Source organism: Mesoplodon densirostris, chromosome 4 (genome assembly GCF_025265405.1).
Source record: "Mesoplodon densirostris isolate mMesDen1 chromosome 4, mMesDen1 primary haplotype, whole genome shotgun sequence".
NCBI lineage: Eukaryota > Metazoa > Chordata > Mammalia > Artiodactyla > Ziphiidae > Mesoplodon > Mesoplodon densirostris.
In genome coordinates this window covers 128,462,655-128,479,660 of record NC_082664.1, presented here as the reverse complement: position 1 = coordinate 128,479,660, position 17,006 = coordinate 128,462,655, and the positions used below count along the sequence as shown (strand labels likewise).

The window sequence follows — 17,006 nt, the reverse complement described above, 5'->3', positions numbered from 1 at the left end:
AGATTTTACTTGGATAAACTGTGAGGTTTGTTGCCTGGGGGTTCTGTGAGGTCAGAAGGCAAGGGGAGGGCCAGGCTCTGGCCCCGCAAAACCTGCAGCTGCCCTGCCCTTCTCGTCCACCAGGAGGTGCTGGGACCTCAGGGCAGGATGCTCTCAGGCCCACATTTATGCAGTGCCTCCTGAAGCTGTCCACCCAGAGCTGTCCACCAGGCGCCACATCAGGCCTGGCTGTAGATGGAGCAGGAAGGGGTGATGGTGCCATGATGGACGCTGCAATTTCCTTCCACTTCAGGCTGACCCCAGGTCTCTGCGTTGTCACAGTGGCTGTTTCCTTCAGGGTGAGGGATGCGGTGGTTACCATGGAAACCAAGGTCTGGAGGGAATAGGAGCAGAATTTCTGCCTGTCCCTATTGCTCCTACAGTGAACTGGGTGTCAGGAACACTGCCTGGTGCTGGAGGAGGGGTCAGCTGTCCACCAGAGGGTGAGGGCTGCTGTTGCATCAGAAGGAAAGCCGGTGGTGAGAATCCAGCTCCTGCCCTGCAGACTGCCCAGCGCTGAGCCTGGAATCCTGAGCAGGGGCCCTCAGAAGATCTTGAAGCCCTTCAACAGTGTCAGGGTGGGTGCCTTGCGCTTGCTCTGAGCCCGGGATGACTTTACAGTGACCAGCTTGGCCTGGGCCACAGCAGGCATCTCCTTCAGGCTAGCAGTAGAAAGTGTGTTGAAGGCGCAGCTGGCCAGCCCGTGCCGGGCCGTGAGTGGGGCCTGGTGATGCAGGGCCCTCTCCTCGGAGATGAAGAGGGGCCTGGCCAGGGAGTTCTTCTCCATCTCCCGCCGTGCCTCCCGTACTGCCTCGTGGAAGACGTGCTGCACGTGCTCGAAGTCCAGGCAGGCAGAGACCTCGAAAAACAGGCACCCGAACCTGCCCGCCAAGGCCATGCCCTCTGCCTGAGTGACCTGCCTGGCGGGGAAGCAGGGTGAGGCGGGGTCAGGAGCATGCATCCAAGTCAGGCAGGCCCAGGCCTACACCTGGAGCCTCACTTACTAGCTCGGTGACCATCTTCATCTGTCTGAGGCTCAGTTTTCTCATCAGTGAAATGGGATAATGAGAGCTGCCTCTCAGGGTTGTTAAGATTAAGAAGACGATTTGTGTCAAGTGCCTAGTACAGTCCCTGCTTAATAAATGGCGGCTGATGTCACCGAAGCCAGAATTTCAGAACGAGGCTGAGGGGAAGGGAGAAGCTGGCCCAAAGTCCCTGGCTAGGCCCTGCCTGTGGCCAGAGGAAGATGAGTATTCCCAGCCCCACATCTCCTTGACTCCCTTGGTCAGGAAATGAGCCATCCTCAGCCCTGGCATGTGGGATCAGCTCTGGGGAAAGGCAGTGGTCTGGTTGGAAGGATGTGAGACCACAGTGTCCACAGAGGCCTGGTGGGCCGAGGTCCTGAATCAGGACGCCTGTGGTCGGCAGAGGTCTCAGGGAGAGACTCATGCCAGGGAGTTTTGTCTGCTTGCCCAGGAGAGAGGCAGGAGAGAGCAAGGGTGACAGCACGAGAGAGGGAGCAGCACCTATTCCCAGCTTCATCCTCTACCACTTCCCATGATGATGGGATCGAGTATTTGTAACTAGGAAGGTCCTGAAAACCATGGGAATCAGGGTGAGAGAAAAATACTGGCCCTTGGATAGGTCAGATGTCCAGAAGAGGCAGGGGGTGGGGGGGAGGGGTCCCTGAGGGCTGGAGGTCAAGGTTTCAATGGCTAAATCTCACTGCTGAGCTGCTTCACCTGCCATTCCTGAGGACAGTGGCACAGCCTGGGAGCTGAGAGGGGACACCAGGGTGGGTATGGTGGGAAAAGGTTTCTGAGCCAAGGTTAATTTGGAAGGAGGTTAAAAAGGCTGGAAGTGGGCTAGCTCAACAGACAGAGGGAATGACTGGGACAAAAAGGGTCAGGGACAGAGCGCCTAATCCACTCCCCAGCCAGGGCTGGTGTCCTGAATGTCAGCTCACAGATTCCTGAGGAACCCCTTTTGAAAGAATGCTTGGTATTATGTGCCTTTGTGATGAACTTGAATCTGAAACTTTGTCATTGTGGGGCTTGAATAATGAGCTTTCAGAAACAAGAACCCCATACGTGCACGTGTGTGCGTGAATGGATGAGCCGGGCATATAACATTATTACCCTTTTTCTTATTTTGGCGTAGCCTAGCGAAAATGTTATCAGTGGTTATCACCGCTCTAACCCACATTTTACCCTTTAGCTGCAAGACACTCATGGGAGACACTGACCAACGCTCAGCTAAAAATTACATTGTCCGTGCCCATCACATCCTGACCTACCAACCTCGGGACTTGACCAAAGAAGGAAGTGGGGATAAATCTCATGACTCCTTCTTAGGGAAACGATGCTGCTTTGCTCTTTGCCCCCAAACCACTTTCGGACAATCCCGCTGGCAAATATTAGGAGCAAAACAGTGGCCTAGTTTTTTTCCTCATATTTAAAACTGGTTTATTCACAATCCAGTCTTCTGATCCCTATTCTAGGCTCTGTGGGATCTGTGATTCCTCAAAGACTACCTTTTGGCTTTATGATCACACAACTTTCCTCATTCCCTGAGATGGAATTTGTCTGGGTCTGAGGGTCTGCCCACCTTTCAAGGCTCCTACCGTGAGCCCCCTTCATGAGACCACACCCCCTCTCCCCACTGCCCATCAGCCCCGATCTATATTAAGTGTTCCCTCCTTCCTAACATCAGTCAGTGGGCCTTTGGGGCCTAGGGAAGCAGGAGTGACCAGCCCTGAGAAGGGAGGGACGGGAGGAAGGCTAGTGGGAGGTGCCCTACCTCGCAGGTGGACTGGCCACACAGGACGGATGTGCTGGAGAGGGCCAGTGGGCTCACTCATCAGGTGGAGGCATCACAGTCTCAAACACCTCAGGGGCCAGGCGGGCAACTTGAATGTGTGGGGAGGGTGGAGGTAAGCCACGGGGAGTATGAGGCCTGTGTTCGGCTGGAGGGGGGCACGCCCCGCCTCAAAGCATTCCAATTCCGGGTCTTTTAAAACTCTGTGCCAGCCAAGCAAAATATGGCTGCAGCACTCAGCGGTCATCTGCCCTCTGGCCCAGTCTGTGGTCTCTGATTCAACTCCAACTCTTTCTAAGAGAACCTGCCCTCAGCACAGCCAACTGTGGGAATGAGCCTGGGGACCAAGCTTGGGTGAGGCGAGAGCTGGTTGGACCAGGGCAGACACCTGACCCAGGTGGCCAATCAGAGCCTCTCTCCCCAGAATTGGAATTGGGCACTGGATGACCAGCCAGCTGTGGGGAGTGGAAACAGAAGGTCATATAGTCTCAGGAAAGAAAGGGTGAGGCTGAGAGAGACCTCAGAGCCTCAGGAGGATGGGAGGAGTGGCCTCTCTTCTGACTTTCAGGGTCCAGCCCCTGTGCAGCCCAGATGCTCTTCCCTTCCTGCCCTTGGCTGCCTGGAAGCCCTGCCCACTGTTCCTTACAACACACCCGCTTCTATCTACATCCAAGGGGATTACTCTTCTTAGCAGCCAAATAATCCCTGAAGGTGACACCGTTTTATGAGAAAGAAGAAGGCGAGCTCTAGGATGTGGGACAAAGTGCCGCACTCACCTGTACTGGGCCATGTCCAGCTTGTTGCCCAGCAGCAGAGCAGGGTAGCTGCGCTGCGTCTCCTTCTCATGCAGAGCGAGCAGCTCCAGGTAGCTGCTGCTGCCCTCAAAGCTCTGGCGGCTGTCGACGCTGTACACCACCAGGAAGGCGTGGGCCCAGTTCAGGTAGCGCTCACAGTTCCTGGGGGTGTCCTGGGGCAAAGGAGGGCAGCCTCTGTCAGGGGCAGAGGAGGCCAGGGTAAAGGCCTTCATCTGAGCTGTCTCATCCCACTTCCCCGCTCCCTGCGTCTCTGTACATTGTTCCCCAGCAGGGCCCTTTTCAAAGGGGCACTTGAGTGTGGATTTGGCTTGTTGTGAAAGGAGACATTGTTTCGGAGCCTCACTCCCACCACCCAGCCACAGACTTGGAGACCTTGGCCTCTGGGGCACAGAGCCAAGACTTTGGCATGGCCCCTACAGAGACCTGGCTGTGCCTGGGCACTGCTGGTTTTGGGTCACGTTCATGGTGCCCCTTTGGCTTCTGAGAAGAACTGGCATCCAGCCTTGGCAGGGGGCGGTGAGGACACAGGGAGATGTATGTACTGGGCGGCGGGGCGGGGTTGGGCCAGGGGAGCCTCTGTGTAAACACGTGTGTGCACCTGTCCCCATGTGTACACAGGCATCAAGCCCCAGAGCACAGAATCTCAGAGCTGACACCAACAATCATCAGGTCTCCCCAGGCCCCTTCCTATCCCTTCTCATTTGGCAAATCAACAGATTCAGGCCCAGAGAAGTCAGCACCTCAATCAGGGACGCATATCAAATTGGAGCTTAAAAGGTTTACAGATTCCCATCTGAGGTCCACACTCTGGAAGCAGGACTTCCCAAGAAGCTGCACTGACTCTCAGCTCTTCATGGGTCATGGGGGTAATGTTACCGGGTCTGCAGTGTCCATGACCCTCAGGTGGACAGGCTGGTGGTCCACGGTCTCCTCGGAGCTGTAGGTATCCTCTGCAACACAGACGGTCAGCCCAGTCAGAGGCAGGGCAGGCCACTTGATGGTAGGCTGGGTCTGAGTCCCAGCTTCCCTTTGTTGGATCCCTGTGCACCCCTGGGGGACTTGCTCTGGGGCTGGCTGAGCCAGGACCACTGGAAAGACCTTGGCTCTCACCCCCATGGAGGACACGGGCAGACCCTCCCACCAAGGAGATGCTGCTCCACCTGTCATGGCCCAGAGCACCAGAGGGCACTCATAGAACATGCCACAGGGTATGGGATTGTGTTCTGGGTCCACCCACCACGCCTGCAGGATGGAGTGCGTGGCTCATGGGCCCAGTAAGCAGCAGAGGCCTCAGAAGCTGCACTGCCAGCACCTCCCACCTGAACCCCAAGCTTCTCCACCCCCTCCTCCTCCAACCACAGTACCTGGCCCACAGGAAGACCCCAAGGACAATCAGGACAACCCTCTGGCCCCCGGTGGGGAAGAGACAAGAAAGGAGAAACACGCAACATGACTAAGGCAGGGGCTGGGGGCGGGGAGGGGAGGTGGGTCAGGAGGCGCAGGGGATGGGGGAGGGAAGGACTGGGAGTTTGGGATTAGCAGAGGTGAACTATTATATACAGGATGGATAAACAACAAGGTCCTACTGTATAGCACAGGGAACTATATTCACTATCCTGTAATAAACCATAATGGAAAAGAATATTTAAAAAAGTGTCTCTGTGTGTAACTGAGTCACTTTGCTGTAGAGCAGAGACCGGCACAACGTTGTAAATCAACTATATTTCAATAAAGAAAAAGAAGTCCCAAGAAGGTTTTACAAATAATCCTTGTCAAAATAATAGCAGAGGAATCTAGGATGGTTGAAAGTTTTAGGTTGGAGATGGGAATCAAACCCAACTTCAGCGACTTTTTAGACGTGTGCCTTGGCCAAGTCATTTCAGCATTCTGAGACTCTGTTTCCTCATTTTAAAATAGGGATGATGTGAAAACACTGGCTAACAGTTTTCAGGTTTTTACTCCGTGCCAGGCGCCGTGCTAAAGGCTTGTCCCTGCACCATTCACAGGGCTGCATGAGGACTGGATGGGCCCCTAGGCATGGGGCCTGGCCCTCCACAAATGCCTGGTAAAGGACAGTGCGCACATAGTGCTCCAAAGTTTCCAGGACAGGTTCACATTCCTAGGTGATTTTTTTTTTTTTTACTTTTTATTTTGAAATAATTTTAGACTCATGTAGAAGTTGCAAAATAGTACAGAGAGTTCCTGTGTACTCTTCCCCCCCCGGCCAATGTTAGCACCTTACATAACCATAGTACAATGGTCAAAACCAGGAAATTGACATTGGTACCATACTATGAACTACACCACTGACCTTATTTGGATTTCATAAGTTTTTACAAATTTTTTTTCTAAGTTCTCATGACCTCAAACCTGAGAAAGTATCAAGTGGCCAGGCCTGCAAAGAGGACCTCGCTGTCACAATCATTCTCCCTACCCCCAACTTTCCCCTGTGCCACTGGCCCAGACATGTGAGTGCACTTGGCCCTCACCTTTCCCTGGGGGTGTGGTGCCCCTGTGCCCCAAGTGACCCCAAAGAAGAATCCTCTGGGCAGAACTGGAGCCCTCTCTGCCTGTTAGTAGCAGCCACTGTGAGAAGAGTAGCCCTCAGCCGTGGCGGAATTCACAAACCCTTCTGAGGGCCATTGGCAGCCAAGCCAGGCCTGGACACATGCCAGGTCCACTAGCAGCCTGCAGGAGTCATAGACAGCTCCCATCCCCGGTCTGCTGTGGGGACTTGGATAAATAGCCGTTCTTGTTCAAAGACCAAAAAAAAAAAAAAAATCTAATGGAAAATATGCCCCAAATGTTTAACTATATTTGGTGCAAGAAGAGCTGCCCCTGGATACCTACATCTCCTTCAGATTTTTCTTGATTTTCCTGCCAGAGTTGTCTGATGCATGCCTTTTAGGTGCTTCCCAGCTTCCATGCCCAAACAGGCACCATGCTGTGCCCAGCCCAAGGAAATATATTAGCCCAACCTTGGTCTCCTACAGTCCCTTAAATGCAACAGCCTTTTGAGGTTGCTGTTAGCTCTTCCATAGAGAGATGACAGGAAGGTGAGGCCCAGAAAAGGAGAGAACTCTCCCACAGCCACACAGCACCCTATCAGAAGGAACTTGAACTTGGGGCTCTACAGTGGGACCCCCTCACTCCCTCTGCTCAGTGGACAAGCCAATTCTCCAGCTCTATCTGTGCAGAATACAGGGAAAGAGCAGAAGCTCCCGGTCCAGCTGAGGCCGTGGAACATGCATGGGCAAAGTGGAGGAGGCTCAGAGGTCATGAAATCATCTTATCCAGCTCCCTCCCCCTTTGCAAGTGAGGTGACTCCAGGGGCTGGGGGTGCATTGGGGGCTCCTTTCCAAGTCACAGTAATGTCCTGCCTCCCCATCACAAAGTCCCTGCCCTCAAGTCATTCTACAGTCCTTTAGTAAATATGGGTTTCATAAGTCCTAGTTCTAAATAACATTCTTAGGACTTCAATGCTGAGAGAAGATCCCTTTCCCAAAGTATTTTTCTCTCATTTACAGTAATAATTTTTAAAACGTCACTAAAGGAGCTCTGGTCAGAGTGTGTATGGGATGATGCTTCAGAAATGGTGCCTGTATCCTTGTTGGAGCAGGATGAAGAGAAGAGCAGTGAGAAGCTTGTCATTCTACCCTGGGCAAACCAGGTGAGATGCTCCCAATCCCTCTGTGAGAGGAGGGTGTTCTCCTGGATACCCCTGCTCGCTTCCTGGAGTGCTCAGCACAGGCAAAGCCCTTTCACAGGCACTGACTCTCTTGGCTCCTACCAACTCTAACAGTCACAACCTATAACAAGGCACAGCTCACACACAGAGCACAGTCTATTAGTCCTATCTTCCAGATGGGGAAACCAAGGCTCAGAGAGCCCAGTGCCACACACACTTCTGACTTTAGGTCCTCGATAGCATAAGGCCACCCTTAGTGGAGGGCAACTGGAGTGGTGTCTCATCTTTCTTTGTACCTGAGGTTCTCCATGATCTTAGGCAAACCACTGAGCCCTCTCTGCCTCAGTTTCTTTACCTGTAAAATGGGGATAATAATAGGAGCTCTTCCTTAAAGGGTAATCCTAAAACCAAAATACAAATCCCATGTTTAACAGCATCTGTGTTGTGCCTAGCACTGCACTCCAAGCTGGAAAAAGGAATGAACATCACAGGTGTCCACCCTCAAGAGGCCCCTTTGAGCTCAAGCTCTTGGAAGGTGTCCAAAAAGGGGAAAGGGTGGTTTTACATCTCCACATGGCTAGCTCTTCCTTGGACGCTCAGACCTTTCTCCACAGAAGGAAAGGCTCTGGTCCGAGAGTCCCCCGCTGTTGCTGGAAGCAGCCACGGGATAGTGGCAGGCATGTTTAGACAGTGGACAGGACCCCCAAGGAGCAGCACTAGCCTCCCAGAATGGCCGACAGGAGAGCGTCTGGCCATCTCTCCAGCTCAGAAGCTCTCAGGTTGTGGTAGGAGACCAAAGGCTGAGGTGACTAACCACTGTGGAGCTGCCACACCCCCGTCCCAGACCGTCTGACCACGCATTCCCCTACCAGTTCAGAACTCCAGAACTGCTCAACCAGGAAGCTCAAACCACCACTGTAATAGGCTCTTCCGGTGGGACCCTGCCTGGAGGGTATGGATGGGGGACAGGAAGAAGAGAGACTGGAGACAGGTTGCCAAATAAAATACAAGATAACCAGTTAAATTTGAATTTCAGATAAACAGCTAATACTTTTTAGTATAAGTATGCTCCATGCAATATTTGAGGTAGGCAGAATCTGTCTTTTGAGGCACTGTCCTTGAGAATCTCCATTTTCCCTTCCCAGACATCCCTGGTGTGTGCCTTCCCTTCCCACCCACTCCCCCACCCCGCCCATCTGACTTCATGCTCCTGTGTCTCACTCCCCTGGGCACTGACCTCCACTAATCAATGGGCTCCCCTCAGACCTGCTGGTGACCTTGGCCCACAAAGCTCCTTGGGCCTACTTCCTCCGATGTAGCCGAGGGGCTGTGTCAAAGCACAGGCGGTCACACCAAACTTTGAGGAACAACCCCCTTAAGGACTGTCCGCGAGTTGCCTGCCCTGCATTCCCGACTTAGCCAGGGGACCCCCTTTGCTTCCTCTGCTTGACCTCTGGGGTTCTGTGTAAGATCTCTGTGGAAGAAGGGATTCTGCTACTTAAGGAATAAATGCTGAAAACCACTGGACCAAGTAGCCTTGACATCCCTTCCTGCTCTGACACTGGGATTCAACATCCCAGCCTGGACTGAGGGGCACCAGTGGGCTGAGGAGCTTTTTCCTTCAGGCGTGAAGGGTGCACTCCATCAGAGGCCTGCTGCCGGTGGTGCTGCACTGTGGAGGTTTCATTTGTGGGACCCCAGGGTCCTCCCGGAGCCCTGGGTTTCCTCAGAGGGCCTTCAGGGGTTCCACAAACGCCTTATTCAATTCTTATGAAGGGGAAAGATAATCTAAGACTGCAACTCCCATTTCCAAAGAGCATCCAGACACCCCATTCTTCTCAGTGGAAAGTTTACCATAAAGAAATGCTATAAATGTGAGCTTTAAGTTACATTTATATTAATAAAATTCTGCTTTTACGTATTTAGGTATTGGGCTTCCATGTAAGAGGTTATTTGAGGAAAAGGTCCTGCTGCTAAAATTAATTTTCAGAAACAGTGATCTAATTAACTTGGGCGAATCTCAGCCACCACAGATGGGAAGCCATCTGAGGAGAAAGAAGGAAGGAGAAGTGAATACGCATTCAATGTCTCTGTGGGTCAAGTAGTATGCTACATCTTTTATATGTGTTATTTCTTTAATCCTCACAGTAATTCTCTGAGATAGGTATTTTTATGCCCATTTCACAGATGAGGAAACAGAAGCTCAGAGAGCTTAGGTGACTGCTTCAAAGGTGCACAGCCGATAAGTGACAGAGCCAGGATTCAAACTCAGCTCTGACACCAGGGCATCCCTTTTTCCAATACACCATAATGATACAGCTACCAAACAAGACTAGTTTTCTTGTGTGGTTAAAAAACTGGTTTAGAAGCCAGTATTACTAGGGAATTTCCCAAATATCTTGTCCAGCTTTTCTGGAAAAGTACACTGAATAACCATCTGGAAGAAAAACACTTAATGGATGTGGATATTCTGCAATGCTTGATTTTTTTTTTTAAGTTTCATCATACTTCATATTTTAGGGCAAATCAACTTCTCTCAGTTCTCTTAATTGGGCTAACCCCCAAGTTGTCTGGGGTGAGCTGTGGAAGGGTACATTTTTGGAACTTAAAACATTTTGTCGCATGGGCTGAGTCATCCTGGTGGCTCCTCCCCTCGGCCCCCAGATGTGTGGTCCTGGTCAGGCCTGGGCCCACCACGGCATGTGTGTGTTTGCAGGCGAGAGCCAAGTGGCCACAGCAGGAGGGACAGGGGGGAGTGGGCCCTTACCCAAGTTGGGGTCATATTCGCTGATAAACCTCCTGGTCAGAAACTTCACCGTCAGGGCTGCAAGAAGGAGAAAGAAGTTGGCTCAGTCTCCCCATCGTGTCTGGCTGCTGGGCCCTGGAGCCTGCCCCTCTCATTTTAGGGAGGACTTATCTAGCCTCTGTGACCCCTCTGCTCTCTGGAGAGCTGGGGAACTGGTTTGAGAGGCTCAGAGGAAACCAGAAATATGGGGAACCATGTCCTTCCCGGTTGCATTCTGGGATGTTTTATTTTGGAGGGGGATGGCAGCGAGAAAACAAATGAGAGGCAAGCCTAAGGGGCGTTTGTGAAGACCCTAACTAAGGGGTCTGGACCCAGGCAAGCAGTTACCTTAGGGTCAACTTGCTGAGACTCCAAGTGAAGAGAGAGCTCCCCCACCTTTGACAAGGCACAAAGACTCTGAAGTGTGGAGGCATTTATCCCAGCTTTGGCTACAAGCCAAAGAAAGAGTAAGAGCTGAGTTATCAGTGGGTGATCTCTGGGAGGGATAGGAACCCCCGAATCCCAAGTAAACACACTCTAGTCCTCAGTCCTCGAGTCTTGGCTCTAAGGCATCCACACTCATCATGGGAGTGTCACAGAACATAAAACCTGGGGAAGTTCTCCCCAGGTGGAATGCATTAACAAGACTGATTTTGTTCAGAACTTAACCACATAAAGCTGAGGGTCAGCCCACTACTATACTGAACTCTTAAAAAATAATGCAGTATTTTAAAGAAAATCCTTTAAATTCTTTCCCAGGATTCCTAACAGTGTCAGTTTGCAAACTAATACCCAGGGAATACATATTTTAAAATTTAAATTCTTTCATTCATGTAGTCACTGGCTAAACTGTACCAGTGACAGAGCCACAGATAACAATTTGATTTTCAAAGGGAAGAGGGCAAATCTTTTCTCTAGGAAAGCACGATTCAGAGTCCCATCTCTGAGCCAGGGGGCTGGTTTCAAAAGTGGAGAGTAGGCTCCCAACAGTGAGTCTCAAAGAATACTCTGGAGAAGGAAACTCACAGCTGAGTCCATGATGGCCATTCACTAATGGCTGCAACTGGAAAACAGCCAGTGGAGGAGCCCCCTCTGCCTTCCCCCCTTCAGCTACCTGGGACTGGGAATGGCAGGGAGAGCGGTGAGCCCTTTTTCTGGATCTTTGCCTATGGTGACACCCCCATCCCCACCCCCTGGGCTCCAGCTGCCAAAAGTGGTGAAGGCAGAGTTCAGTGTTGATAGAAATGGCCTGAGTGTAAATCCAAGCGCTTTGTTCATCAAGGACAAGTCCGAGGCACCTGAGACCATAGTCCAGTGTGTTTCCATAAAGTCAAGAGAGGGGTCTGACTTGAAACAAATACATTTGATAAGAATTCACACTTTGCTCCAGAATCCCAGAGAATTGGGGTGGGGAATGGGTAGCGGCCTCTCCCTGGGAAATCCCAAAAGCCAACGACTTTTACCACCTCCCTTCAGGGGCCTGGGGCCCCTTCTCCGGTGGCCTAAATCAAGGAGCAGCAAGGCTGCGACTAAGCTCCGTAGGGGCCCTGGGCTGGGGATCAGTGCCTAACAGGTCCCTTTGGTGCCAGTCACCAGGGCTGACTGCTGGCCAGGAAGAGGAGATGGAGGGCGGTAAACGGCAAGGGGGAGACCAGCAGAGGACTGGGAGACACAGAGACAGAGGGGAGACAGCTGGGGTCACAGACAAGGAAGGGAGACACAGAGGGAAAGACAGGTCAGGAAGAGAAGACAGCTGAGAGATGGAGGAGCTGAAAACAAGCTGAGGGAGAACCAAGCAAGAGAAGCTGAGGCAAAGAAGGATACCATCACGGTGTCTCATCCAACCCACCTGGGCGCAGGAAGCCCCGAAAGCCAGGGGAAGAGGCTGCCCGCAAGCCCACAGCGCCCCGTTCCCTCCACCGCTCCCCGTCTCTCGCGTTCCCGCCTGACCCCTTCCCTTCCGCCCGCACCCTACTCACCGGACTTGCCCACCCCGCGGCGCCCCAGGATAGCCAAGTTGACCTCGAGGGGTGCGCTCTGCTGCCCGCTGCCCGCGCGGGGTTTCCCAAACACCGAGGACATGGCGACGCTGTGGAGAGGGAGACGGGTCCTGGCCTAAGGGCCCCGAGCAGCGTGCCCGCCCGTAGGGGCCCTCGGGAGCGAGTGGAGGCCTCTGGCACTCGCGGCCCCGGCGGCGTCGGCCTCCCGGGCCCCGCGCCTAGCAGCCTTCCCGCGGTCAGGCCCGACCGTGCGGGGAGGAGGGGCCGGGGGAGCCCGGTGGGCGGGGCCGCCCGAGCGCCGCCAAACTCCTTGTAAGGGCTGCGGAGACCCCTGCGAGCGGAAAGGATCTCTGGCCGGCCGCGCCCCCCAGGACCTTCCTGTACCTCGAGGGCCGGGCGGCGCCCTCACCCTTCGGAGCGCCCCCAAGACCCCGCGGGAAAGGACAAGAACCGGAGAGAGGGAGGCCAGAGATAGGGGCACTGAGGGGAAGATGTTTCCAGCCTTGTCTGAATCTCCACTCTGTCACTTCCCATCAGCAAGATCCACCCCTCCCTTTGTTTTACCCAGCTGGCCCCGCCTCCTCCTCCGGGAAGCCTGCCGGGTTCAACTCCGAGCCTGGTCCTTTCTCTGGATCACAAGCCAGCTCAGCCTTGGCACACAACTTCCCTGACCACATTACCCTGCCCTTCGGTGTGGGGACTCTCAGGCATCACTACAGAACCCATAAAGAATCCTAGCTTCTGGGAACGGGGTGGGGGGCTGGGGGGCTGGGGGGAGACGACTTTACTAAGATTTCATGGCCAATCTGGGTCCAGCTTCAAGAAACCAAACCCATTCTGGATTACTGTTTTCTCCCTGATGGGAGCTAATGAGTCGCATGTGTTTGTGGCCTAGTGTGTAAATGAGGCATTTTTTTTTTTAAATTTTATTTATTTATTTATTTTTGCTGTATTGGGTCTTCGTTTCTGTGCGTGGGCTTTCTCTAGTTGCGGCGAGCAGGGGCCACTCTTCATCGCGGTGCACGGGCCTCTCACTATCGCGGTCTTTCTTGTTGTGGAGCACAGGCTCCAGACGCACAGGCTCAGTAGTTGTGGCTCACGGGCCTAGTTGCTCTGCGGCATGTGGGATCCTCCCAGACCAGGGTTCGAACCCGTGTCCCCTGCATTAGCAGGCAGATTCTCAACCACTGTGCCACCAGGGAAGCCCGTAAATGAGGCATTTTATTCTAAAACCTGGCACTCCCTCTTGCCTATGATTCTGGGATTGGTGGATGAGCCTGGCAGGGTCACCTGTCATTCCCCTTGAAACCCAGGGTAAATCTGGTCATGCTGGAAACAGGGCAAAGGGCTGACACGAGGAATCTGGACATTTAGGATCTAGTGCCAGCTCTTTCACTGGGTGACCTTAGGCAAGTCATCTCACTTCTTTGGGCTTTGGTGTCCCCATCTATAATACTAAAGGAAGGGGAAAATAAATCCAATTCAAGCCTAATGGAGAGTGACAAAATCAACCCTGGGTTCCATGTCTGAGTACTTTCTAGAACCCTGTGGGACCTCTCTTTTGGAATACACTCCAGTCTTGAGTGGAGAAAGATATGGGAGTCTCAGAGACTTCTCACTGCAGCCCTTCCCCCTCCAACCCCAAACCCCTATCCTCCCATAGCTAATCTACCCACCCATGTGCAAAAGAAACCAGGAAAACCCAGGTCAGCAGGTGGAGGGTCTGGAGTCAGAGCCTGATGGTAATAACTTCTCCTCAACCAAGAGAGAAAATTATTTTCCAGGACAGGACATGAATACTGACTCAGCCTAATAGTGTTTCTGGGAGATCATGGTAAACCAGCTGTGTTATTAAGACTCTAAGGTGTTGAGGGAATCTGTTTAGATTACACTCACAGGCCAGAATCGCTCACAGAGCTAATGGCCAAGGGTTTTCCTTCGAGTTGCAGAAAGAGAAAAAGTGGGAGCCAAGTTTTAGCCACATCCCTGGGCTGGCCCTAGTCCTGGGAGGACAGACTGGTTCTGGGTGGGGCTATGGGGAGACTCAGTCTCACTGGAGGACTGCTGGAGAGAGGGCAGGCTGTGGACGCCCAGAGGCCCAACTGGGAGTAAACCTGGGCTCTGCTACTTCCCTACTTATATGATTTTGGAGGAGTTACGTTCCTTATCTTTAAGACTCAGACCAACCAGTAGATGGGAGCTGCAAGGAGGCAGGTTCTAGCTCAGTGTGAGTGTGAACTCTAATCACCTGAGTTGCCCATAGTTAGAAGGGACTACTGTCTTTGGAAGAAGTGAGCCCCCTGACACTGAAGGCAATCAAGGGGATGACACTTCAAGGAGGTGTTGTAAGGAGACACCACAATGATTTGCAAGATGGGATGAGATGATCTTAACTCACTTCTATTTAAAAGATTATTTGAATTCTTTGCCAGCTGGTTACTCAGGCCCTCAGCTGTGACCGCTAAGTGCCCAAAGTCTGCCCCTCCTACGAGGCTTGGGAGGAAAACAGTGCCCATCTCACAGCTGCAACCACTCCCATTCCCCATCCTCAGCCTCCTCATCTGTGGGCTGCTTGTCCAGCGCTCAGAAGTGCCCATTGTGGACCAGAAAGGCTCTTGGAATCAGTCACTTACTGCCAGACTGTGGAATAAGCTACTTTGTCCATCTGGGCCTCAGTTCCTCATTTTATTACTCCCTGTACATTTTTTCTCACACATCACTGTATTCTCAACCACCACCAACAGTTCCAAAATCTATCCAAAAACACAGTCAGAGGACTTCCCTGGTGGTCCAGTGGTTGAGATCCTGTGCTTCCACTGTGGGGGCACGAGTTCAATCCCTATTCTGGGAACTAGAGTCCCACATGCTGCGTGGTGAGTCCAAAACAAACAAAACAAACAAACAAATACAGTCAAATAATTATGGAAATTTGATATAGGAAATTTGAAGTGCTGAGTCAGACCTAAAAGATTAAAATATAAAAATTTCAACATTTCCACCTATGTCATTCCCTGGGGGGTACAACTTATTGAAAGGAATAGTCATTGTTTTTATACACAAATACCATCACCAAATTATTGACCTGTCTTGGGGATTTTTAAAAATCTATGAATAAAGTTGAGCTGAAAGGACTCTTTGATTTAAAGGATTTGAAATACACGTGTTTGGAATTCCTACCAATGAGAAATCATCATTGACTCTCAGGTGCCCTTCTTGGTTTATTTTTCAAAGACCCCAAACTCATTCAGAATTCCCAGAGCTGCAATATAATTAAATATCTCTTAGACTAAGCCAATATGATAATAATCTCCTTGAATTATTCACAATGCTTAATGCACTTCTGTTTTTTATCCATCTGTTCCTTATTATCATCCTAAGAGGTAGTTATCACACCCATTTCATAGTGGAAGAGTTACAGAGACACCTCGTCTTTAAAATAGGGATGATATTAAGTATTAGATAACATGAAAATATTCCACCTAGAGGTTGGCCCATAGCCCAAAACAGCAAATGCTAGTTCCCTGCACTCCCCTGGACACAAATAGCTCACACTTCTCACCCAACTGCCAAGAAGCCACAACTGTTTAGTGACCAGGCATTTGGGCACTTTGGGTGAAGAGAGAGGTTATTCTGCTAGGGCCAGTATCCCAACCCTCCTTATCACCACCTCCCCACATTTGAGGCTCTTATAAGGGGCCCTGGGGTCCTTGAAATGCAGAGGATGTGGCCCCTCACCCAGCAGTGGGCTTGCAGCAGGTGCTCAATAGGTGGCTCTGGAGTGAGTGGGGCACAAACAGGTCTAGACAGGTAGGACTAGATCCTGCCCTTGCCACCCACTCCTACTCCCACCCCCAGAAGCCATTCCACATAAAGCTAACTTTTTGGGACCCCTTTGTGATGTCACTGCATTCCCTGGAGGCACAATATGACAACCACTTCTGTGATTTTTCAATTATAAATTCAGATGTCAAAACTGAGCAGAACCTTAGAAGTCAGATCCAAGCTCCACTTTACAGATGAAGAACTGAGGCCTGGGGACTTCCCTGGTGGTCCAGTGGTTAAGACTCTGTACTCTCAATGCAGGGGCCACAGGTTTGATCCCTGGTTGGGGAACTAAGATCCTGCATGCTGCATGGCATGGCCAAAAAAAAAAGAACTGAGGCCTGGACAGGTTGGGTAGCTTTGCAAGCCAGTGGTAGTACCAGCATCAAAGCCTGGCAGGAATCCTGACTCCCAGTCCAGTGCTCTTCTTCAGGTCCAGGCAAGCTCATCACTACCCTGTGTACAGAAATACCACCATGGGTGGCAAAGGCCAGGGGTCACCCATCAGGCAGGAGGGCCAGGAGGTCACAGTTGGAGGGAACTTCAGTCTCATATGGTTCAACACCTTCATTTATAGTGGAGGGTCAGAAGGGGAATTGTGCAGGGTGGTGGAGCTGGGCCCAGTCCTCCACCAGATTGCAGGCTCTCCTGGGTCAGGGGTTGTGTCTCCTCCATCAGACTGGGGATTCCTACTTAGGTTAGGGTCCAGGAGTCCACCAGGTCCCTCAGTGTGCCAATCATTGCAGACAGAGAGGTACAAGGTGGGGCGTGTGCTCTAGAAAGGCTCAGGGTCTGACACAGAGCCCCTTTCCTTGCCTCCACCCTCAACCTTGCTAAGTAGAGAGGGAGGTTGGTGTGGGGTCGGGCAGAGCCTGGGAACTCCGTGGGCTGCCCACAGCCATGACAGTTTCCTTGTCCTCTCCAAGTCCCAGAGGGACATTTGTTGTCCGGGTGGAGGAAACTCTCACCAGCTGCAGAAAACACCCCACTGGGGCGTTGGGCACAGGGCCAAAGTGCTGATCCTGGACTCAGCCTCAGAG

General features: G+C 52.0%; 1 protein-coding gene across 2 annotated transcripts; it reads right to left on the bottom strand.

Moving 5' to 3' along the window:
• Positions 1-583: 583 nt before the first annotated feature.
• RASL12 (RAS like family 12) lies at positions 584-15,338 on the bottom strand. 2 transcript variants are annotated; one of them, XM_060095233.1, is made up of 6 exons: positions 15,322-15,338; positions 12,124-12,233; positions 10,127-10,183; positions 4,548-4,621; positions 3,633-3,823; positions 584-959 (listed from the first exon to the last, which is right to left on the bottom strand). In XM_060095233.1, exons 1-6 carry the CDS (start codon positions 15,336-15,338, stop codon positions 584-586), a joined length of 825 nt encoding a protein of 274 aa, XP_059951216.1. The 2 variants fall into 2 exon arrangements, with proteins under 2 accessions (XP_059951216.1, XP_059951218.1); XM_060095235.1 differs by lacking the exons at positions 10,127-10,183; positions 15,322-15,338 and having other exon boundaries at positions 12,124-12,363.
• Between the last annotated feature and the right edge of the window lie 1,668 nt (positions 15,339-17,006).

What these genes read in the sequence shown, in the direction of transcription:
- RASL12 (XM_060095233.1), bottom strand. An exon ending in TCATGGACACTGCAGACCCG is followed by an intron (nt 3,824 to 4,547) that starts GTAACATTACCC and finishes CCTTTGCCCCAG; the next exon opens with GACACCCCCAGGAACTGTGA. An exon ending in CTGGACATGGCCCAGTACAG is followed by an intron (nt 960 to 3,632) that starts GTGAGTGCGGCA and finishes CTTCCCCGCCAG; the next exon opens with GCAGGTCACTCAGGCAGAGG.